This window comes from Lycium barbarum, chromosome 11 (assembly GCF_019175385.1).
Source record: "Lycium barbarum isolate Lr01 chromosome 11, ASM1917538v2, whole genome shotgun sequence".
Taxonomy (NCBI): domain Eukaryota; kingdom Viridiplantae; phylum Streptophyta; class Magnoliopsida; order Solanales; family Solanaceae; genus Lycium; species Lycium barbarum.
The window spans coordinates 10,080,816-10,103,937 of record NC_083347.1 but is presented as its reverse complement, the minus strand read 5'-3'; the positions used below and the strand labels follow the sequence as shown (position 1 = coordinate 10,103,937).

The following is a 23,122-nucleotide window of genomic DNA, read 5'->3' as shown; positions in this document are numbered from 1 at the left end:
TCCACGGCAATTTCCTAGCATTTCCAAACATTACAAACTCCTCTTCTCTCTCACTCTCTCTGCCTACTGAATTTTATGGCTAAGCAAGTTTAGTTTTCATCAAACCAAACAAAATGAAGGTATGCAAATTAATGGGAAAATGATTCAAAACACACTCAAACTATGACCAAAGTTGCCATAACATACCTGAACTTTGCGGGGGTCCTATGACCCCTCTGTACTTATTTTTTGTGTATTTTGTACGCTTTTATATGGTGACCTGTACAAACGATTGTATCTATTCTCTTTGAGCGCGTAAGATTCCATATAAAAGTGTAAATAATACATAAAAAATAAGTCCAGGGGGGTCATAGGACCCCCGCAAAGTTCAGGTGTGCTATGGCAACTTTGGCAAAATCTGGTCAGCAAATTACTGTTCATCTTCTTCATAGAGAACTGGACTGAAATTTGATCATAATGCACTTCAAATCTCAACCAAACATCACCAAATTTCAAATTCGAATTCCTCTCGACGTTCCGGTTCTTTTGATATATCACCCACGCGAAATGGAGCTCATTTGCGGCAACCAGAAAATTCGAGTTCGAAGCTTCAAGCTTTGCTCATGGCAGTCATGGAGTCGTTCAGTTCTTCTTCACGTTCCAGACGTCTTCTAAGCTCGAGTTCAGCTTCAAACAATCAGCAACCAAGAATTTTATTCATCAAATCCGGAATTTGAAGACCCAGATTTGAAGGCTTCAAGTTGAAACTCGACGTCCCTAATGGAGTTTTTGTTTACTGGTTCTACTATCTTAATCCACTAGGATTAATCATGTTTTCAATGTCGACAATATCACAAATCCTATATAATATCGAAAAAGACCCGTTTGATTTGGTCGTTACAATAGAGTTTTTTTGGGTTTGAAATTTTGGAAAGTGGAGAAATGAAAAATACCCAATTGAAGAATAATTAAATCTTTTAAACTCAACACAAAGGAAAGCAAAAAGGCACAAATTCTTGAATAGTCACAAACTCAACACAAAAGGCACAAAGCAAAAGGCACGATAATTGAAAGAAAAATTAGCTCTAACGACTGGAAAAAAATTTGGTCACTATAAGTGCACTTATAACGACCGGATTCATCTCCCTTCGTTAAGAAGTGGTCGCTAAATATCAAATTTCCTATAGTGGAGCGCGTGCATACACTCAAATGAGTTTGGGTGACTTTGTCCATTTGAAAGCGTAGATAATACACAAAAAATAAGTCCAGGGGGGTCATAAGACCCCCGCAAAGTTTAGGTGTGTTATGGCAACTTTTACCATAGTTTAAGTGTGTTTTGAACACTTTTCCCCAAATTAATTTGTTTAAGTTCTTTTAGTATATACTAATATGTGATTCAACTATATTATTTACATATATTCATAATATTGGGCAGCAAAAGGTGGTTATCAGACTATCTTTGAGTGGGAATGATCAGAAATGTCAGACCAAGGCCTTCAAAGTAGCTATTTCTCAGCCAGGTACTTAATTCTCTCCTTTCACTTCTTGATTTTATTATTTTCAAATCAAAATATCATATTGATAGTTGAAAAGAAAAAACGAAATTATAATATAATTGTGAGCTGACTTAGTCTAAAGCGGAAAACTTTCACACTATAATACGAACATCTTTGGGTTATTTTGCGCAATAAAAATCTCGTGAAACTGATTAGGATTAATTATTGTTGTTTCTTTTACTTAGGTGTGGAATCAGCAGCTATGACAGGGTAATGGTAGCCTCACCGGTGCGGAGAAGAAATGTGTGCATCTCCAGTCGCCATCTCTCAATCAAGGCCGTCACTAGCGACCTATCGTGCTGTACCCGACCAACATCGACGCACTGGTAGATACCGCCCCGACGTAGTATATTCAGGACGCGAGGATGTGGGGGGCGAGCAACTAAGATCTGCCATGCTGAGTCCCCCAACCGGGTACAGACCTGAGCCTTAGCCTGTAGGTCGGATGTCCTAATATGTTGCAACCTATGCTCCCGCTGAAGATATAGTACCTCTCGGTTGCTGGGCCTCAGATCAAGAGGGTGGTGATCCATCTGTTTTATGCATTTTAAATCAATCATTAACAAGTAGTATTAGTTATGTAATATTTTATCAAAAATTATATTAAGGATTGTGGTGATCCATCAGTTTTACGCATTTTAAATCAATCATTAACAATTAGTATTTGTTATGTAATCTTTTATCGAAAATTATATTAAGGATTGTGGTGATCCATCTGTTTTACGCATTTTAAATCAATCATTAACAAATATTATTAGTTATGTAATTTTTATCGAAAATTATAATAAGGATTGTGGTGATCCATCTGTTTTACGCATTTTAAATCAATTATTAACAAGTAGTATTAGTTATGTCAAGGGTTTTCAATCCTAAACTACGGGTTTTCAATCCTAAACCACTGGTTATCAATCCTAAACTAAGGGTTTTCAATCCTAAAATAAGGGTTTTCAATCATTAACAAGTAATATTAGTGATGTAATATTTTATTGAAAATTATATTAAGGATTGTGGTGATCCATCTGTTTTACGCATTTTAAATCAATAATTAACAAGTAGTATTAGTTGTGTAATCTTTTATCGAAAATTATATTAAGGGTTTTCAATCCTAAACTACGGGTTTTCAATCCTAAACTAATTAGCAAATAAATGAATTAACAAGTAAAATATAAAGATTAATAATTAATAAGTCAAATAATTAACAATTAGCTAGCAAACAATTAGCATAAACAATTAATAAATAAACAATTAACTAACTAATCAAAGAATTAATAAATTATTAAAATATAATTAATAAATAAACAATTAACTAACTAATCAATAATTAACAATTAAACAACTGGCTTAACAAAAACTAAATAAATAATTAGCTAGTCTAACAATTGAAATAGCTAATCTAACAATTAACAAATACTTAAGTCGCTAATCTAACAATTAACAAATTAACAACAAATAAATAAAAATAAAAATAAAAAACGGGGCAGTCCAAACAGCCCTCAATAACACAAAAAAACAAAAAATGTGTAAAAGTTTTTTTTTTTTTTTCGAAATCCACAACAATTACACAATAATCATGCTTAGGGTAATAATATATTTAACAATGTAATAGAAAATTCGTAGTGAAATACCTAGATTGAAGTTTTTTTTTTTGAGTGTTTGAACTGAGTTCTACGCCGCTCTATTCCGAAATCCAACCTTAGAAACTTGTTCCTACACTTTAATATACCAAGAATATTGACTTTCGGGTTGAAAAACACGAAAACGATGTTTTCTATGCTTGGGGGACCATAGAATGCCCTTTAATGGCGTTTTTTTTTTTTTTTTTTTTTATGAAATGGGGGGATCGTGTTGGGGAAGGAGAAGGGGCAGCTTATGTTGCCCTCTTTCACGCACGAATTCTATGCGTGAAAGGACCAAAGTTTTAACTTTACAATTTTGTCATTTCACGCACAAAATTCGTGCATGAAACCTTTTTTTTTTTTTTTAAATGTTATTTTGGTTCAATTTTTTTTTCTTGTACTACAAAAGTCGCGGACTCGTGTGTGAGGGGGTGCATGCATGTTAGTATATCACATGTCACATCAGTGGTGTATATGGCAATTTGTCTTCTCTTAATTCCTCATGTAACTACTGTTTTGTCCTACTAATGAATGAGACAAATTATCATTAGTTATAAATGTAATTAACAATATCTTTGATTGCGACAATTTATACGGTGTAACGCCGTGGCGGCTGTCTGAATATTCCTAGAAATATATAATTAGTGTAAGATTTTTCCACGTGATTTAGGTATAAATACGAGGACAAGATCAATTAAAATTGTAAACTCACAACCTCCTAAGTGTCGAAGACAATCAAAAAATTCCAAAGGAGAAGTTTTAAGAAGAGGGAACAATGAAGGTACTACTATACATTTATAAATCTTTTTCATTAGCATATCCAACAAATAGTCTGTTTGACCAAATTTTCAAAATCTGTTTATTTTGAAAAGTGTTTTCTTTCGAAAGTGTATCGAAAAAATATTTTTGAGGAGTATCAATTTGTGTTTGGCTAGTCAATTTAAAAAATACTTTAACCAATATTAGAGCAACAGTTTGTGCTTGACACCAAGGTTCAAAAGTACTTCTCGGAAAAACTACCTTTTTAGGAAAAACAACTTCTATCATTACTTAAAAACACTTACATTTTCTTTTAAAAAACTTGACCGAATATCTCAACTCTCTAAAATAAACACGTCTGACTTCCTAGAAGTTTGGTTGAACAGGCTAAAAGGCATAACAAAATTGTAGCTTAATTGTTAACTAGTATAATTACTATAAAATGTGTTTTTGCTATTTTTCTTGGGGGTGTCAGACAAAGGTGGTTGTTAATGTATCAGTGAATGGAGGTCAATCTCGTCCAAGTAATTGGAAGCACATTTTTTGTTGCCTGGTTCAAGACACTTCATGCAAGGATAAGGCCATGACAATTGCAACAACTTTACCAGGTAACAACGTTACATTACTTGTATATGACAATAACAAGTAAATATTTATGATATAAGAACTAATTGGTAACTTTGTCAAAATTGTAATTGACATGTCATTACGTTAAATTGCACTGGTAGCATGAGGAAATCATTACAGTACTGAAAGTATATATAACTTAAATCGTTTATTTATTTAGGATATAACGCATGGGTATATAAATAACATTGCAGGGGTGGAGAAAGTAAGTATAGAAGCAGCAAATAACTTGTTGACAGTCATAGGAGTGGGAATAGACACAGTAGAGCTGGTGAATATACTTAGGAAGAAAGTTGGATGTGCCACTATTGTGAGTGTTGGTCCAGAGGTTGAAAAGTAGAAAGAAGAAAAACCTCCTGCTAAAGAAGAAAAATCTCCTGCTCCAGGAGTTTGTTATTGTAATAATAATCAAGTCCGCCCTATGGTTGAGATGTTTGAAATTAGAGATCCTTACTATTACAACTCATGCTATCCTTGGTGGTAAACTCAGATTAAAATACGAAGAATGATAGTATAATATCAAGGTATGGTGATTGAGTCAAAAAAAAAAAAAGTATAGAAAAATTGAGATTGATTCCTTATAAGCACATTAATTATCTTCTTGTCAATTGTGTTGGCTTGACATCTAATGTGTTGAACTTGTAGTGGTTCCTGGAGTACTTACTTTTGTAGTTAGCAGAGTTGAAATTAATGAAGTGTAACACACAATTTTCCCAATTTGCTTCAACAAATATGTGATGGTGTTAATGGTGTGAAAATTTCTCCACTGTGCTAGATTAATGCCATTCATGTAACCTCCGTGGTTTCAAATTAATGAAACTATATATGCACTTTCATTAGCATAAGGCGTATTGAAGTGTTGGAGTGTTACTGCTACATTATTTCTTTCGCAACTAATAATGTTCCGGTAAGAGATAGTAATAAGGAATTGTTATAACAACAAGAATTACGTCCTTGCAAATTTTATATATGGCCGGTGTTTGATTGATCGGGTGAAAAATTTAAGGGGGGAAAATTTAAGGGGTAGCACATAAAAACTTATTCTCCAACCAAATGACCCAAAAATATTTGATTTTAAACATATCATGACACATTTTGCTTAATGGCGAAGAGAGTCTGTCAATTTCAATGGTAAAATTGATGTGACAAACCAGCTCATGCTTATCCAAAGGGAGCGGCTATGTTAATTGAACGTACGAGGTCAACAGTTTTAATTCCTACGCTTATTAGCTCCAACTACAAGTCATCTTTGCATTATATTCAAACTGGGTCCTAATTTTAGGCCTATTATATTAGATATTCATTAAAAAATCAAAATATATGGAAAGACAAACATTTGATAAGGAAAAAAAGGAAGAAACATACTAATAATTTTCTGTATGAAAATTTTCCTTTTGCTTATTAAATCTTACAACCAAGTGTTATCGCAATGTAACTAGTGTTATCGCAACCTTAGCCATAAATCATCATATTAAAGTTTTTTACATTATCAGTATATATTATAATTTACTATTTTAGTAGTCGGTTTTGTAATTCAAAATCTCTTGTTCATGTAACTTCACTACTTTCTCATTTTTGGTACTGTAAATTTCTGTCCATGATGGATCAAATAGTCGAAAGGCCATGCTGTCAAACACGTGTGAGAGTCTGAGAGATGTCAAAAAGTTAAAAATACTAAATATTCATTCATTTCTAAGAATTTAAACAAGACAGTTTTTTTTAGACGTAAAAAATTTAGTGATATGTGGTCAGAGACGGATTTAGGATTTAAATTCTAGGGGTTCAACATCTTAAATATTTAGCACTAAACCATTATATTTCTAAAGAAATGGGTTCATATATACTATTTATTGTAGTTTTAGTAATTTTTTAACATAAATTTATACTCCGCATCGAAAGTTTGGAATTCAATTGAACCCCAGGTTATAGTGCTCCATCTAGGGGTGTTCAAACGAGACCGAAAAACCGATCCGAACCGATAAACCAAGTCAAATCGATTTAATAAACCGAAAACCGGCTCAGTTTGGTTTGGTTTGGTTTTAGATTTTTAAAAACCGATAACATTTGGTTTGGTTTGGTGTTACTCATAAAACAAACCGAACTAAACCGAACCGAACCGATAAATATGTACATATTTAAAATATTATATATATTTATATATGTTAATATTTATATATGTTAATTAAACTTTATCTATTTTTTAACTTCTTCATAATTTAGGACCATTCCAAGAGAAAAGTCTAGCCCATGTTCCCCAAGCCCATTTACAGTTAAAGTAAAATAAAAATCTCTTACTGAATAGTTAACATAAATAAACTCTCCATGATTACATTTGTCTGTTAAGAGGTTTCTCTCCTGAATTTTCTTATTCTACTTTTTGGTAATCTTTTTTTTTTTAAAATACAAACACATGCTAAATATTCTAAAAAGAAGTTATGTTTTGTGAGTGCACCATGCACTATCTTTTGATGTCCATTCTTGTCTATTGTGGCTAGGCTTGTTAAGTGGTACTTTGTGTTGTTGCGTGCCAGCTTCACCACAGCTCCACATCAGAATCATCATCAAGGCAACAGAGCTTCGTCCTTTCAAGATGAACAGCAACCGCTCTTGCCGGTTGGCTTGCCATTTTGTTCTTGATTGAAGCAGCCATAGCCATGAAAGCCTGTTCTACATTAGTGACACTTTTTGCACTTGTTTCCATGAAAGGTATGCCAATTTCATCAGCAAAAGCCTGAGCTGTCTCTGTGGAAACTACCTTCTGTGCTGTGAGATCACACTTATTTCCAACAAGAAGTTTGTTCACATTATCACTTGCATATCGGTCTATTTCACTCAACCATTGCTTGACATTGTTGAAGCTCTCTTGGTCGGTTACATCATAAAATACAATTATTCCATGTGCACCGCGATAGTACAAGAAGCTTTAATCCCTGTAAGTCTGTAACTTTTTCTTCCCTTTTATTTTTTGGTTACTTTTTGTATGTTCCTTACTCTTTGTTTGGGTAATTATTTTTGTGTCTTTGAAGTTTTACTTGAATGAATTGCTTCTCTAGTCTTTCATCTTGTATGTGTTTTTTATTTTATTTCTCTGTTATTTTAGATTTTCTCCACTGATTTAGATTTTTTCTGTTGATTTAGTTTTTATCTAATGATTTTGAATTTCTCTATTTATTTAGATTTTTGGATACTTTTTTTCAGATGGAAACTACAACTACTCAAAAGTGCAAGTTTGTAAATAAGTTTGTCAATTTTTTTGCATTATAAAATATATTATTACAACCCGGAAAAACCAAACCAAACCGATAAAACCGACAAAACCGATAAAACCGAAACCGATAGAATTTATACTATAATGGTTTGGTTTGGTCTGAATATTAAAAAAAATCGCTTTGATTGGTTTGGTTTGGTTTTAGCCAAAAACCGAGTCAAACCGGACCATGAACACCTCTAAGCCTCCATCCGTTGTGGTCCATAATTATAACGTGAGCCTAGTCAAGCTTCAAGTCATTCTTTAATAAACTTAAATAAGACAAAGAAAGACTTTACTATGCCTTAGGGATCTTTTCTAGTAATTTGTTTAAAGATTTATCAATATGTCACATTCAAATGACTAAACTTGTGTTGGGTGGCACAGATTTTAGGGAGGATTTTAAAGCTACCGTTCAACGTAATTGATAGCCTAAAGCTTAATCATAATAAAAGTTCTACACTTATTTTACAAGATTTACATATTAATGACATAAAATGACTATCTTTGGATCAATTCAAACAAGATAATATAAATAGCTAGCTAATTCATAAACGTTGGATGGAAACTGAAAGTTAAACTGTTATAAACATAATGAATATATTAATATACATTGAGGACAAAAAACCAAACTGAAAGAGGAAAGTAAAGTTAATAAGAAGGAAATTTTGTGTAATTTACTCTCATGTGAATAGCCTGGACCAAAACCAGAAAAGAAAAAAATCAAACTTCTTATTAATAATACTCCTTGTATATGTCCCAATTTGTTTGACACTTTTGCTTTTTTAGTGTCAAATTTCTTAATTTTAATTGTGTATTTGAACATAAAATATTTAAAATTTACATATTTGGAAACTACGTAAAAAGTATTATAAGTAACCATAATTAATAATTTAAAATATTTAAGAACATATGATCGAAAAGCAAGAAAATCTCAAACAAATTGGGACGGAGAAGGAATTAATTATATATTAAAAAGTATATAATAACACGTACTTTTGGGGTCTTCAATCTTTGGGCTGGGGTTGTGGGAGGTGATTTCTCAAAAACATTACTACACTATCTCCTAGTAAAACAATCTATATTTTTATTTTATTGTTGAATCAAATTTGAGCAGAATATCCACCTATAGAAATTATTAGGGAACTGGGGACACTTTCACGACATAAAAGATGAGTATAATTATATTTTCCAAAGATAAGCGTGGACAATTATTGACCATAGTTACATTGCATAAATAATCGTAGCAAAAAATATTCTTCAAGGAATTAAACCTACTCTACTCCCATTGCCTGTGACTACCAACCTAATTGTATTCTACAGTTATTTATAACTTATAATAAGGAAATAACCCTCTGTTTGCTTTATCATCTCCATTATCATTCTTTGACCGTGCTTTGGTCACTAATGATGCTAACAACCTCTAATCTCTCTCTCTCTCTCTCTATATATATGAGACATAGGTCTGGTGATGTGACACTCTCTAAAATCAAAATACGTTCTTTTTCCTTAAATTTTCATTTTTTTTCTCTATTTTAAAAATTGAAACAAAAACTTAAAAATATGAAAACTCTTCGGAAAGGTTGTGTCCTAATTAGTGACAAATCTCTCCACTAACCGTTGGCGTCTTCTGATTAAAAGAACGTCAAACTCCAAGCACCAAATATGCATGGAAATCATTCAACTCTAGCTCCTCAATATACCATCACCAAAAAATAGTGATAATTTTAAACTTTTGCCATGCAAACGTACCAAAAAAACCAGATAACATTTGAAAATTAAAATTCTTTTACTACCCTTACACTCCGCCAAATCGCAAAGGAGTTGAGACTCGGACTATCGGGCATAACTAATCAATTGTCGTAATATTCCCAATCCTCTAATTTTTCATCATTCCTTTAGAGGCGCTGCATCTTCTTTAACAAGGTAAATATTTATTTTCCCCCAACTTTTATATCTAAATAGTGCATATAACTAAATAATTAAGTAGTTGTACGAACCGGGACAAAAGGGAAAGAAAAGGCAATAGAGTATTGAGGAGGATGATTCAGAGGGAGTTTGATAAACAGAAAAAGACGAGAAAAAGAGCATTAAGAGGAAAAAATGAAAAAGAGATTTTTCTTTTAAGAAAATAATTACATAACAGAAGTCAATGGACAACCTATGCAAAGTTGGTATTGCCACTTATTTCATTTTCCTTTTTGTTTTTTTGAATTATTTACTTTTGGTTCCATGCTTTTGCTATTTGAATAGAAAAAGTTTTTTAAAAAAACATCTACTTAACTATCTTATGAAATAATAAAAATAAATCTGAAGAAAAATTACTTATTTATATAATTAAATTAATATGATTATGTGTTAAACCCCATCAGACACATATATAAAAGTGAAAATTTTCTTCAAAATTATTTCTTATACAAATTTTGATAGTGAAAAATGTAGTTGAATGTATGTTCTAATACTAATGAAGATGTTTTATTTGTGATTTAATTAATATATTACAAAATTTTATACTCATTTGTATGAAAATTTTATCTATACCGAAAGTGCATAAAAATGTTAATTTTAAGTTTATTGACGTTTTTCACACCGTGCAAAGCCCCGGTAATATTACTAGTCTTAATAGTGATTTCAAAATAAAATTAAATCTTAATTAATACTCCAGTCGTCTGGTTGACAGACTTGATTAACTAATCAAAGAAACAATATTTTCCGTCTGAACAACAATTCCAAAATAATTCCAAAATGTTATTTGTCTTTTCTGATTTTTTAAAGAAAAAGATAGTTTTACGGTTCTCCTTTCCGTCATATATTTAATTTTGGCTAAACACTACAAGAGAACAGGCTATTAGCTAGGAATTCTAGATAGGAAATCCAGATCCGTAGCTAATATTCAACATTAGCTAGGGATTTAGCTAGAAAAGTGTCATTCCCTTGCAAAAAAAATCAACTGAAAATTTAGTCAGAATATAGCTAGGAATTAGCTAGGGCCGATTCCTAGCTAAACTTTAGCTAGAACATTTTCCTAGAAAAATCTGTGGCTAATTTTTAGCGGGACTTCCAATTTGGCGCCAATTTTCTTTTTCCAAATGATTATGGCTTAGCTAGGATACAATCCGTGGCTAATCCCTAGCAATATGTTAGCTAGGGAAGTGTCCTAGCTAATTGTCTAGCTAAATTTTAGCGGGAATTCTATTTTGGCGCTAAAAAAAAATTCTCCAAAGATTGTGATTTAGCTAGGAACACAACCCCTAGCTATTCGCTAGCTAAAAAGTAGCTAAATTTATGGCTAAATTTTAGAGGATTTCTAAGATAATGCTAATTTTTGGTTAATTCTTTTTAGCTGGGATGAACTCCTTAACTAATCTCTAACAAAATATTATTATTATTATTATTATTATTATTTGAAATTATTATAAATAAATTAAAAAATTTATAGACGACGATAATATAAGAGTTTTATAGCCATTTTTAGATTTCTTACTATAATTAGCATTCCTCTCTATATTTACTCCATTCTTTCCGATGCATGTGCATGAGGCAAGGAGTTTTAGAAAGTAATAAGGATTTAAGAATTCTTTTTTATCTAAAACAAACCATAGACATTCTGAGTGACTATAAATCGTTTCATCAAGTGTAAAATAAGAAGTTTAAAGTTAGTTGATTTTTACATACTAGTATAAGATACTGTCATATTTTTTGGGAAAAAATAATAAAAGAAAATTGTGTCGCATAAATTGGATAAATTAATTCTTTAAATATCTATTTCCTTTTAATTTTGAATCTCTTAGTTTGTTCCGTGTGGTAATTAGTGTTTATTCTTTTCATTGTCGGTAGTTTGTACAATTAACAGTAAAATAGGAAAAGGAAAAAAAAACTAAATATAAAATCGGAACAAACACCCTGATCCCCCTAACCTGTTGAACCCTTTTATCTCTAAATCCCCAATTATACTCCTTTCGTCCACCACTAGAACCTCTTCAACCTCACACTAGTAAAAATGTAGAAATTGCATCTGCTTTAATACAACGGTTTAACTCCGTAAGCAAGGGTTCGTTAGCCTAGACGTGTTATCGGGGGGTGACGCTACACTGTGCAGGATGGAAGTAATATTGTGAGGACTATGTTTGGCAATGTCATGAGACAATCGTGGGAATATTATGAAAGACACACATGACAAAAGTGATAAATTCCAACCCCCCCCCCCCCCCCTCCCTCAACCCCAAACCAAATTTTATAAAAAATGGGAAGTTTTTTCTTCCCTCTCCACAACCCCCACCCCCACCCCAATCCCGAAGTTTTTATTTCATAATATTCAATTATAAATATATGAAAAAATTAATTTAATTTGGAAAAAGAAATTATAAACATTGAACTTGAAATAATATTGCACTCGTGTAATAATATGGTTTAACCCATAATCAACTCATCTATCACCCAACCCGTATTTTACCCACATGAAATATGGGTGGATTGAAACTCAACCCATTTTTGTTCAAACTATTTTCAACCTGCCCAAATCCAACGAAACCCACCCATTTTCCACCCCTAGCTAGAACCAAAACAAGTAAGATGAATAGGTTATCGACAAGAGACTAGAAATTATAAATATATAATTTCCAAATTTAATTGTGGGTTCCTTTGACCCTCTTCCTTCTCTCTAATGTGAGGAGTTCTCCGTGAACTTAATTAGGATGGGGACAAGTAAGGAACTAGAGATCACTTAGACAAAGGACCAAATTCGATATTCTCTTTTGGATGGAATCAAAGAAAATTAAAATTAATTACAGGCCGAAATTATCGTTCTAATTATACATAGCTATCAACCGTTTTAAAAATGTGGATTATTGCGACTACGATTTTGATAAACTTTCATATTAAAACCGTCTTAATTTTCACAATTTTTTTGTAGGGTGAGATCGAAGGATTCTGATGGTGGACTGAAGGAGCAATTAGTCAATTTGGAGATAACAGGGTTCAATGCATTAAGGAGATCAAGGTCTTTGTACCAAATTTCATATTTTATTTCCTTCCCCCCTTCCCTAATTTTCTATGAATTTAAACAAATGGCTTACAATAAAATAGAATTACCACTAAATTTCAATACGATACAAATAAGAAGATTCAAAATATAAAATAACAATTAAATAGATCTGAAAAACTTATAGTGTACTGTTGTCCTATTTTACTTGTCTTTTTAATTTCTCCGCAAAAAAAAAAAATGTCATTCTATATTTAGAAAAAAATTAATTTTAAACTTTTTATTTTGTCCTTAATGAGATGATTTATGTCTTACAAATATCTCTAAGTTGTTTTAGACCACAAGTTCTAAGTTCGAGGGTCAAACACGAAAATTGTTTATCCCGATTTATTTGTATGCCCTTTAAATATCTTAAATTGTTTAATTAGTGTGACTTATAGTCATTTTTGTGTAGTTTTTAAATATGTAAATTATTTTTCAAATAACTTAAACATTATATGTCTGAATTCACAGTCAAAATAAAGAAGATTGACTCTCGAAATCTGAACTATATCACATAAATCGGGACAGAGAAAGCTATAAGCTCAAACCACACCACACGCCTTCCCCCCAACCCCACCCATGCCCCCAAACCACCCCGCCTCCCCTCCCCCAACCAAATTTTTTGTTTCATGTATTTTACTTTTATTTTATTTTATTTTATTTTATAAGAAATGGGAAGTTTCTTTTTTCCCACCACCTTCTGCTCTGCTCCAATTTTTCTATTTCATATATTTATTTTACTTTTGTAAGAATTTTATAAATAAATGAGAAACTTTTTTCTTACCTCCCACCTCGACCCTTATCCCACCGCTTGCCCACCCCCTACTCGGCCCTTCCCCCCACACCACATTTTCTATTTCATACATTTTATCTTATTTTTATAAACAAATTTTAAAAATGGGAGATTTTATCTTACACGACACCCCATCATACCCCTGCCCCTCCCCCCTCCCCTCGCCCTCACATTTTCTATTTCATATATTTTACTTTTACTTTTATAAAAAGTGAGAAATTTGTTCTTACCCCACCACCACCCCCCCCCCCCCCCCCAGAATTGTCTGTTATGTGTGTGTGTATATATATATATATATATATATATATATATATTCTGGTAAAAACAAATTCCCTGCCCCCAACCACAACACCCCACCTTCCCACCCCCCACACACCCCGCCTATCCCCCCACTCCCAAACCACCAAATTTTTTCTTACCTCGTTATTTCTCCATTTTATGGTTATGAGACTTCATTTTTATGACTTATTTAATATTGTCATTCTACTTTTCCGCTTATTAAATGAAAATGGATTAAAAATGAAATATGGTTCGCCTATCAGGTTAGATGTATGTGCCACCGTGAGTTGTTAGATTTTTGGGTCGTAACAATTACTTGCTCTAATTCGATGCTTCTTAATATAGGTTCCTTCTTTGCTTTGTTATCAAGTTAGTTTATAAATTTTTACTCATTTTTTTCAAAGCTGTATTATTTATTTTATATGAAACAATTCCGATCAATTTTTAGTCAATTACTCATTTTGATTAGCTTTTAAAGATGAAACAAGTTTGTATACATTTCATTAATTTTATATTTTCTTGTAATTTCCATAATTTCTATGTAACTTTACCTATTTAAATAGTTAATTTTATTATAGTAATTTATAATCTATTAGTAAAAAAATTAAAGACCCACAGAGATAGCTGTTAAAGGGGCAAATATAAAATCAGCCTTTATTCTTAATAGATAAGTCTTTAAAGTCAACATGTTTTCTCTCAAAGTTAGCCTTAAAATCCTAGAAAATCAAAAACAGAGTAACTGAACTACTATTCTCATGCCCCTCAAACGCACGATGCATACTTCACGTCTCTTCATGCTCACAAAACTCGAGCTCTTTATTCCAGGCTACAGAAGCTGGAAATCACAACTGATTACTGCCGTCGTCTACCTTCTGGTATGAATTTTTTCTAAACCTTATGCATTTGTAGAAAGAGGTATTGTTGATAAAGTAGTCTTTAATCTGTTTTGTTAGATAAGAGATAGCAATCTCTGTTTTCCTTATAAGAAAATACTCTGCTTTTGTTAGATATTGAGGACAACCCCTAAATTGAATTTTGTTGTCTTATTTGGGGGTTTAGGTTCATATAATCTAATTTGGGGTATCTTTGTATGTTGCTTAGTTTCAGCTTTTTATCGTGTTTTCTCAGGAACTAGACATGCATTAGAGATATTAAATTTTCCCTATTAATTATGTGTAAGAAAGGTACTAAGTCATAAAAAATGTGTACATGATTGACAATTGCTATAGCAAGCATATGCACATTATTAATATCATTGAAATAGAGAAATTTTGTAGTGGATGTCTCTAGCAATTTTTATTTCTCGGAGGATTTGGCGGTGCTACTTCTCGTCCTCCATTATTGGAAAAATAGGAATGATAAATGAGGTTCATATATATTTTGTTGATTTATGTTATCCTGACATGTATATGAGGTTCATATATATATTTTTCCTTCGGAGGTTTGCTTACATTTAGAGCGACAAACAACTTTTCAATTTAACTTTGCTTAGAAAATGTTAAGAGCTATTGGAAATTACATTCTGAAGATCACCGCACTATTAAGAACTTGAATTTGTTGATTGTTTCATGGAAAAGCTCTATAAAAATCAGTTTTATGACAGACAACACGACTGGACTAATAATTAAGCAGTCCAATCGAGGTAGTAATCAAAATGTATGCCTCTGTTTGTGTAATCCGATTCTGAGTTTATGTTTCCCATAAGAATTTTTTATTATGTTTTACATTTCCTTTTAAAAAAATAGTAATTTTCATTTTTTGTTAGATAGAAAGCATGAGTTCCTATAGAGCTGATCGTTCGTGGATGTATAATAGACTAGTGCCAAGTCGAAAAGGAGTCACTACTGAGTTCAAAGAAGGTGTGCGTCAATTTGTAGAGTTTGCATTAATGCAACCCGACTTTGTTTCTGATGGAAGTATAAGGTGCCCATGTTCAAAATGTGGAAATAGTAGTGGATTTCTTAAACCTCATGATATTAGAGCACATTTATACAATAATGGTTTCATACGTAACTATTATCAATGGGAATCACATGGGGAGCCTTTTGTACCAATTTCTAGGCTTCAACATAATACCAATACAGGCGATGGAATAGGTGCTGATAAATCACCAATAAATCCATATTGAGCTATGGTCGTGGATGCAATTGGTCCTAGTTTCAACTTTGATAGTGATGGATTTGATTTGGATGGTGAAGAAGAAGAACCTCCTAATCGAAATGCTCAAGAATTTTTTGATATGCTAAAAGCTTCAGAAGAGCCACCTTTATGATGGATGTGTGACTCATTCTCAGCTATCAGCGGTGTGCAGGTTGCTGAACATTAAGTCTGAGTGTAACATGAGCGACAATTGCTATAATCAAATTTTGCTATTTTTGAAGGAGCTCTTACCCGAAGATGCTAAGTTACCCAATGATTACTATAGGACTAAACAAATGGTTGCAAAACTTGGGCTAGGATATGAAAAGATAGATGTATGTCCAACAGGTTGTATCTTATATTACAAGGATAACAAAGACAAAAGAGATTGTCCAAAGTGTGGTCAACCACGCTATAAGCCTAAGAAAAGAGGCAATGGAAGGCAAAAAGATGTTCCATATAAAGTATTGCGTTACTTTCCAATAACTCCGAGATTACAGAGGCTATATATGTACAAAGACAGCTGAACATATGATATGGCACTGGAAATATCGTCGTGAACCTGGGGTAATGAGTCATCCAAGTGATGGAGAGGCATGGAAAAAATTTGATCAGTGCCATCCTAGCTTTGCAATTGAGCCTCGAAATATTAGGCTTGGACTTGTAGCTGATGGGTTTAGTCCTTTTGGGCAGATGGCCCATCCTTATTCTTGTTGGCCAGTAGTCATCACACCGTACAATCTTCCGCCCGGAATGTGCATGAGTAGCCCTTACATGTTCTTAAGTCTTCTCATTCCTGGTCCCAAAAGTCCGGGGAAGAATATAGACTTATACTTACAACCTCTTATTGATGAATTGAAGAAATTATGGGTTGACGGGGTTGAGACTTATGACTCTCATAACAAACAGAATTTTCAAATGCGAGCTGCACTTATGTGGACTATTAATGACTTCCCAGCTTATGGAATGTTGTCTGGCTGAAGCACACACGGTCTTTTGGCATGCCCTTGTTGTAAGGGGAAGAGTAAGGCGTTTCATTTAAAATATGGGAGAAAGGGTTCATTCTTTGATTGTCATCGTCAATTTCTGCCTATGGGTCATCCATTTCGGCGGGACAAAAAATCATTTTTAAAAGGAAGGGTTGAGCACGGTGCTCCTTCTCCTAGGTTGTCTAGTGAAGAAGTTTGGAACAATGTGCGTGGCTTACCAAAAATATTTGATGACCACGCCTCCAATAAGTTGCCAGGGTTTGGGGATCAACATAACTGGACAAAACAAAGCATTTTCTGGGAATTACCATATTGGCACACAAATATTATTCGGCATAATCTTGATGTGATGCATATCGAGAAAAATGTATTTGATAATATATTCAACACAGTAATGGATGTAAAGGATAAAACGAAAGACAATTTAAAAGCTAGAAAGGATGTGCAGACTTATTGCAATCGTCCAGAGCTTGAATTGATGGAGCATGAAGGAAAATTTTTGAAGCCAAAGGCAGCCTATTCATTGACAAAAGAACAAAAAAAGTTGATATGTGAATGGGTCAAAAGTTTAAGGTTTCCTGATGGTTATGCTTCCAATTTGTATAGATGTGTAGACATGGATGATTGTAAGTTATCAAGGATGAAGAGCCATGATTGTCATGTGTTTCTAGAAAGGTTGCTACCAATTGCATTTCGAGAATTTTTGCCAGAGCCAATTTGGAATGCCTTAACAGAGATTAGCTTATTTTTTTAGAGGTTTATGCGCACCTGTGTTAGAAGTAGAAGATCTACGTAAGCATGAAGAAAGCATAAAAGTTACAATTTGCAAGCTGGAGAAAATATTTCCTCCTGGTTTCTTTGATCCCATGGAACATTTTCCAATTCACTTACCATATGAAGCAATAGCTGGTGGCCCAGTGCAATTTCGGTGGATGTACCCTTTTGAGCGGTAAGAATCTAAATTGAATCTTTGATTAGATAATTAATTAAATAATTAATGTACAACACACTAAACTATATATCAATATAGGGAGCTTCACGTTCATAAGAAGAAAGTGAAAAACAGATCTCATGTCGAGGGATCAATAGCTGAAGCTTATATCATTCAAGAAATTTCAACATTCAGTTCCCATTATTTCCAGCCTAATGTGCAAACTAGGCTGAACAAAGTGACTCGAAATGATGATGGAGGTGAAGTTGATGCACCTGATGGTTGTCTATCCATCTTTGTGCATCCAGGACGTCCGAGTGGGGAGATGAACAAACGCTATTTGTCCGATAAGGAGTGGGATGCAGCACGAATGTATGTTTTGTTAAATTGTGAGGAGGTTCAGCCATTCGTCCAGTAAGTTCATAATTTTTACCTGTAAAATGTATATGTACTGCAGAATAGCTAATTTAACAAAAAAATTATTACTTTTGTAGTATCTTTGAAGCTGAATTGAAAAGGCATTCAGAGAACATTAGCCTCGAGGAAATTGATAAAGAGACGAATAGTAGATTTGCCAACTGGTTTGAAGCTTATGTGAGTAAAATATAATTGTATGAAGAGGTTCCTACTCTTTACTTGTCTCGACTTATAATTTATATGTAACTGAACATACCATTGGCCTATTTGGTGTATTAATAGGTTCTTAATCCAGCTAACAACATAATTGATGAGCGGTTGAAAGACTTGGCTTCTGGTCCTTATAAGTGGGTGCAAACCTGGCCTCAGTATTTTACGAATGGCTATAGGTTCGACATTCTTACTTATGGCTCTAACAAATCAACTATGAATAGTGGTGTGTGCATAAAAGGGACAAGTTGGAGTGACTATGAAAGTGACTACTATGGATTGCTCGTTGACGTGATACAACTAGAGTATCCTAATCCGACAAAGAAGAGAACTACTCTAGTGTTGTTCAAATGTGATTGGTTTGATCCAACAATGGGCCGAGGGTGGAAGGTTCATAATCAGTATGGTCTAATTGATATCAACCATAAGAAAAGGTTCCCAAGCTATGCCTATGAACCTTTTGTGTTGGCTGAACAAGCGCAACAAGTCTATTTTTCAGAATATCCCACTAAAAAGAAAGATATTGTTGACTGGTGGGCAGTGTGTAAAATAAAAGCTAGAAACCGAATTGATTCCCCAAATGTCCTGTACCAAGAAGAAGAGACTTTACCCGCATTATTCCCAATTATCACTGATGATCTTGATAGCTTGCGTCATGAAAATGGTGAAGTGGAAGTACATGACGTTGAAAAAGTGACTGTTGAAAATGAAAGCGCGCACAATATTGATGCCATTGAAGATGATGAAGAGGTAGAAGAATCTGATTTTGAATCGTCTGGTTTTGAGCAATATTTTAGTGAAACTGATGACAGTGAATAATAACAAGATCTTGAGTAGTGACTTTTACTGCAATTTCTTTCCTAGCATGTTTTCTTTTATTGCCATTGCTGGTCTTTTTGCCGCTAGATGTCATTTATGGAAGCTTAAGTATTATTTTTCTGAAGTTAATGCATCAATTTGTTAAATTGGTCATTTAGCACTCTTTTAAATGAAGTTTGTTTTTCCAGTGACGTCATCTGCTAAGAGTGACTTTCTTGATATTGCCTTGCAGTCAACAACTATAGTTTCTATTATGCTTTTTAGCACAATACTTAGCTGCTAAAAATATTAATATGCATACAGATAAGTGTGGGTGTATAATGTAGTCTTCATATTAGCAAATGTTGGCAGAATGCTAAAGTAGAGTTTTAACTATTTTTGGGTCATGATATAGGATGAATGGATACTACTATCATTGCAAGAGTTAGAATATTATTGATTCACCATTTGAATGGGTGAATCATGTTAGCTTGTTTGCTTCTGTATTTCAGCCAACATTGAGTGCAAAACTGCAAATGAGCTTCATCATTTTCTATACATTAATCATTTATATTGTTACTTTTTCTGGTTGCGGAGAGTAGATGTTCCAGATTTTGCAGTCTTCTATCTTTATCCCATCTACTGTTCTTGTTAGATTTTGATCAGGAAATATGACAAGGGGAAGAGGCATTAAACGTAGTAGGGAAGGTCGTGGGCACATGTCTAATAAAGGAGGAGGAGGCAACCAGCAGCTACCAAACACTTCTCAGGAGGATGTTAGTGAACCATCAACTCCTATGTCTCAACAGATTGGTTCAAACAATGGTATTGTCTCGTCAAATGAAAGTAATTCTCAGCAAATTGTACATACATCTCAAGATGGTAGTGCTCGGAAAACAACTCCTGCTCCTCAAAGTATTGGCAGTCACCAAGAAATTCCTACTTCGATAGATGTTGGTCGTCAACAAGCTCCTTCTTCTCAGAATGTTGGTGCTGAGAAAGCAACTCCCGGACAAACACGATCTTTTGGAAGTAGTAACCCACAAGAAAGACGAGCTACTCTTGGTGGCATAAAATCCTTGAAAGTAAACGGAGATACGTAAGTAAATCAAATTATACAAGTTGTGGCTAAACAGTTTTCATTTAATAATTTTCACATAAAATGTTGTACTAATTATTTTTTAGATTATGCCCACATGAGGCCGTTCGGGATGTGTCGTTAGCTTTTAAGAAAAGCTTCACGGGACCATGGCATTGTTGGAGCAAAGTTCCGGAGTATGTACGAGACAAATGGTTCAATGACTTTGAGGTACTTAAACAATAACCTACGGATTTAACTAAATGTCAATTTTTTTTGCTTTTAATTTTAAGAGTGGTCTTTTTTTGTATGCACAATAAAAGTTCTTAAATTCTCCCTACCACTCTCATGATTCATCTATGATCCCTTCTTTTATTTTTAGAGGTAGTTATACTCTTGCCTATGCTCTCCTTGCTTTTGTTATCAATGTCACAGGTCTAATTATATATCTAACCAACTATTCTTTTTAACTATAAATGTACATCTTAACTTCACAAAACAATAATAATTTCATTGTTTACTTTCTAACTGCAGAAAAGTTATTCTTTTCCTGATGAGGATAAAGTTTTCGTTCGAAAAACTTTTGATCGGGTGGGTAGTGAAAGGTTGAGTGACAGTTTGGGAAAAGCAAAGAGAGAATTTTCAAGAACAAAGAAAATACCAAAGTGGATTGCTGAAGTTCATTGGGACGGTTTGATGCGATATTGGAACTCTGACGATTTTAAGAAAATTTCAGCAATCAACAAGAAGAATAGAATGTCATCTAATAATGAAGAAGGTCCTTCCTTACATACTGGCGGATCAGTTGCATTTGCTAAGTACAGAAGACGACATGTAGTTTTTTTTTGTCTTTTTTTTGTATTAATCATTATTTAGTCTTATGATATTCTATGATTTATCTTGAAAATTAACAATATCTTTAATGGTTGTAGAAGGAACTAACTGGGGAAGATCTTCGAAGTGATGAATTGTATCTGAAGACTCACAAAACAAAAAATGAAAAGAAGTGGATCTGTGGGAAGTCGGAAAGGATATGGGTACATTTTTTTTATCTTATTTCTTCAATGATATTTATTCTGGAAGTAGTTTTTTTTTAAATTAAAATTCATGTGAATTGTTTTCTGATTGAAGGAAAAGAAATTGCTCTATTACAGGATTTTTTTTTACCTTTTCTTTAATTCTTGGAGGTAACACCAGTAAAGTGATTTCACATTTGAGAGATTCATGTATGTTTTTATTGTAAGCTGAGGTGTTAGGTGCACTTTTTCACTGAATTCTGAAAAGATAAGTTGCTGGTGTAATTTTGTATTTTATTTTTAGTTGTTGCCTTCTTCAAGTGAGCTTTATCTTGTGTCTTCAAATTTAAAGCTTTGTTGAAGAATCTGTGTGAACCGTTCGACATGTTCTGTTGCATATAGTAGTCTATCTTTTCCAGTCATGGAGTATTAATTTGTATGTAATAGCAACACTAGTTCCCACTTCCCAGAAAGCTAAATTTTCAAAGTAATGTATGAGATTCTTGAAGATAACAGCTCAACCGAGAGAAATATCATTCCAGTTTAGTGTGTGTGTGTGTGTGCATATTATCTTGTTTATTTTGAAACTAAAATGCTTCTGAGAAAGTATGCAAACTATATATTTGTTATAAAACTCCAACAAAGAACAAAATGCTCATGACTTGTGTTTCGGTTATCCATCATGTCCAAGAAAAAACTGACCTTAATTTTCTTGTCTGTCAAATATCTGGAGAGCTACATGCCTTGGGAAAACTGAAATCTAGTAGTAGTAAGACTGATAATTCATTATTTGGTGTGTTTCTCATGTTCCCTTTTTATAATACTAAGTACAATTTGTGACTGGAAAATTCCATTACAGAATGAATCTGTGTACTTCATTACAATTTTTGCTATTTGACAGCTTTGTTATTCTAGGTGATAACTAATTACTTTCTTCTTTTTCAGAATTCAGTTACAAAGAATATTAAGGAGAAGGTTGGTGAAACTTCAACACTAAGGAATGAAGATGGTCTTGAAGTAGATGATGGAGACCTGGAGAGAAACACAACAACAGATGGAGAAGGGGAAGGAGAAGAAACTAGCGAAGACAATGATTGTGAATTTGTTGAAAACTATACCGGAGGAGCAACTACTGAAAACTTGGATAGAAGCAGTTGGACGAACAAAAAAAGGAAGAATATATGGTCTTGGCCTCAAAAATTCTTTGCTGGCAGATTCATCGAATGCTAACTGTGCGTCCGCTAGTGCTCCTAATCCTCCAAATGTGCCTACCGAACAAATTTTTGAAACACCTGAGTTTCAACAGCTTCTTAATCGTGTACTGGAGAAACGTATGGAGAATGTGTGGGAATGTATGCAAGCGGATATTCGGGAAAATATGGAAGTCGAAGTACATGTTGTGGTTCGTGCTGCTGTGGCTCGGATTCTTGGTTTCACTCCTCAACCACCACCAAATGGCTCTGGTTCTCCCCCAAACAAATCTTAGATAATTAATGTTATTGATTTTTTTGATTTAAGACGTGTTTTATTTTACTAGCTGACTTGTCTGACTTGTTCTTCATCATTCAAGGATTGATGGTACTGTGATTATGCTTATTTGGAAATTTGAATAGATTTAATTATTTATTTTATCTTATGTCACATTATATATAAAATTATATTTGT

At 33.3% G+C, this 23,122-nt stretch overlaps 3 protein-coding genes across 4 annotated transcripts in view; all 3 read left to right on the top strand.

Annotated features, from left to right (window-relative positions):
• Nucleotides 1–23,122, top strand: part of LOC132618727 (heavy metal-associated isoprenylated plant protein 16-like) — a 28,181-nt gene continuing 5,059 nt past the window's right edge. The window contains exons 1-2 of the mRNA XM_060333724.1: nt 1–119; nt 1,415–1,499. Of these exons, the coding sequence (XP_060189707.1) occupies nt 114–119; nt 1,415–1,499 (91 nt within the window). The 5' untranslated portion in view covers nt 1–113. The remainder of the gene's footprint in view (nt 120–1,414; nt 1,500–23,122) is intronic.
• LOC132618898 (heavy metal-associated isoprenylated plant protein 41-like) lies at nt 3,874–5,342 on the top strand. Its single transcript, XM_060333894.1, has 3 exons — nt 3,874–3,932; nt 4,386–4,518; nt 4,732–5,342. The coding sequence occupies exons 1-3, from the start codon at nt 3,927–3,929 to the stop codon at nt 4,875–4,877; spliced, it is 285 nt and encodes a 94-aa protein (XP_060189877.1). The 5' UTR covers nt 3,874–3,926; the 3' UTR covers nt 4,878–5,342.
• Nucleotides 12,698–23,102, top strand: LOC132617871 (uncharacterized). 2 transcript variants are annotated; one of them, XM_060332939.1, is made up of 7 exons: nt 12,698–12,783; nt 14,705–14,754; nt 20,019–20,462; nt 20,549–20,672; nt 20,976–21,275; nt 21,374–21,478; nt 22,403–23,102. In XM_060332939.1, the coding sequence occupies exons 3-7, from the start codon at nt 20,035–20,037 to the stop codon at nt 22,685–22,687; spliced, it is 1,242 nt and encodes a 413-aa protein (XP_060188922.1). In that variant the 5' UTR covers nt 12,698–12,783; nt 14,705–14,754; nt 20,019–20,034; the 3' UTR covers nt 22,688–23,102. The 2 variants fall into 2 exon arrangements, with proteins under 2 accessions (XP_060188922.1, XP_060188923.1); XM_060332940.1 differs by lacking the exon at nt 12,698–12,783 and having other exon boundaries at nt 14,606–14,754.

Bases quoted from the DNA above. Each gene is read 5' to 3' on its own strand.
- LOC132618898 (XM_060333894.1), top strand. The intron at 4,519-4,731 runs GTAACAACGTTA...ATAACATTGCAG, and splicing joins AATTGCAACAACTTTACCAG to GGGTGGAGAAAGTAAGTATA.
- LOC132617871 (XM_060332939.1), top strand. From the start codon at position 20,035: ATGACAAGGGGAAGAGGCATTAAACGTAGTAGGGAAGGTCGTGGGCAC. The intron at 20,463-20,548 runs GTAAGTAAATCA...ATTATTTTTTAG, and splicing joins TTGAAAGTAAACGGAGATAC to ATTATGCCCACATGAGGCCG. The intron at 21,479-22,402 runs GTACATTTTTTT...CTTCTTTTTCAG, and splicing joins GGAAGTCGGAAAGGATATGG to AATTCAGTTACAAAGAATAT.